Here is a 1077-nt window from a genome sequence, read left to right as displayed (position 1 = left end):
ATGGGGGCAGAGGAGGCCACAGAGATGCTGGGAGGGCTGGAGCCCCTCTGCTGGGAGGGGAGGCTGAGAGAGTTGGGGGGTTCAACCTGGAGAAGAGAAGGCTCTTAGAGCCCCTTCCAGTCCCTCAAGGGGCTCCAGGAGAGATGGGGAGGGACTCTGGATCAGGGAGGGGAGCGATGGGATGCAGGAGAAGGGTTTTAAACTAAAAGAGGGGAGATGGAGCTGAGCTGTGGGGAAGAACTTCTTTGGTGTGAGGGTGCTGAGATCTTGGCCCAGGTTGCCCAGAGAAGCTGTGGCTGCCCCATCCCTGGAGGGGTTCAAGGGCAGGTTGGAGGGGGCTTGGAGCAACCTGGTCTGGTGGGAGGTGCCCCTGCCCAGGGCAGGGGGTGGCACTTGATCATCTTGAAGGTCCCTTCCAACCCAACCCATTCTGTGAATCAATGATTCTTGCAGCTCCAGCACCGGGACCACCAGAGCAGGGGGGATCACGCCGGCCTCTTTCCCCCCCTCCTCCAGAGCAGGGGGGATCACCCCGTCTTCCTTCCCCCCCTCCCCCCAGGTTGGAGGGGGCTTGGAGCAACCTGGGCTGGTGGGAGGTGTCCCTGCCCAGGGCAGGGGGTGGAATTTGATCATCTTTAAGGTCCCTTCCAACCCATTCTGTGAACCAATGATTCTTGCAGCTCCAGCACTGGGACCACCAGAGCAGGGGGGATCACGCTGGCCTCCTTCCCCCCCTCCTCCAGATCAGGGGGGATCACCCCGGCCTCCTCCCTCCCCTCCTCCTGTGGGGGGCTGCCCCACATGTCTGGGGCAGTGCTGCTGCCCGGGGACCCAGCTGACACGGACACTGGTGGGACAGACCCACAAGCTGCAGGCACAGGCAAGCCCTGGGGGTTGGGGGGAGGCTGTAGTGGTTGGTGGGGGGCTTCGGTGGTGGCGGGGGGGGTCTTAACCCTTTCTCTCCCATCCAGGTGGAATCCTTTGAAGGCTGGATCCGAGGGGGGAGCCCCACGCCCTGGGAGCAGCTCCAGGTGGGTCAGCCCCATCCCGGCCCCCCCAGCTTGGGGATGTGGGGTG

The 1077-nt window shown here is 63.9% G+C and overlaps 1 protein-coding gene across 1 annotated transcript in view; it reads left to right on the top strand.

Annotated features, from left to right (window-relative positions):
- The window catches only part of AKNA (AT-hook transcription factor), a 14562-nt gene that overhangs the window by 6689 nt on the left and 6796 nt on the right, over positions 1–1077 (top strand). The window contains exons 8-9 of the mRNA XM_014952319.1: positions 681–880; positions 972–1074. Of these exons, the coding sequence (XP_014807805.1) occupies positions 681–880; positions 972–1074 (303 nt within the window). The remainder of the gene's footprint in view (positions 1–680; positions 881–971; positions 1075–1077) is intronic.

This window comes from Calidris pugnax, unplaced genomic scaffold, assembly GCF_001431845.1.
Source record: "Calidris pugnax isolate Ruff unplaced genomic scaffold, ASM143184v1 scaffold135, whole genome shotgun sequence".
Classification (NCBI taxonomy): domain Eukaryota; kingdom Metazoa; phylum Chordata; class Aves; order Charadriiformes; family Scolopacidae; genus Calidris; species Calidris pugnax.
Note: the sequence above shows the minus strand (reverse complement) of the source record. Positions and strands in the feature narration are given on the sequence as shown.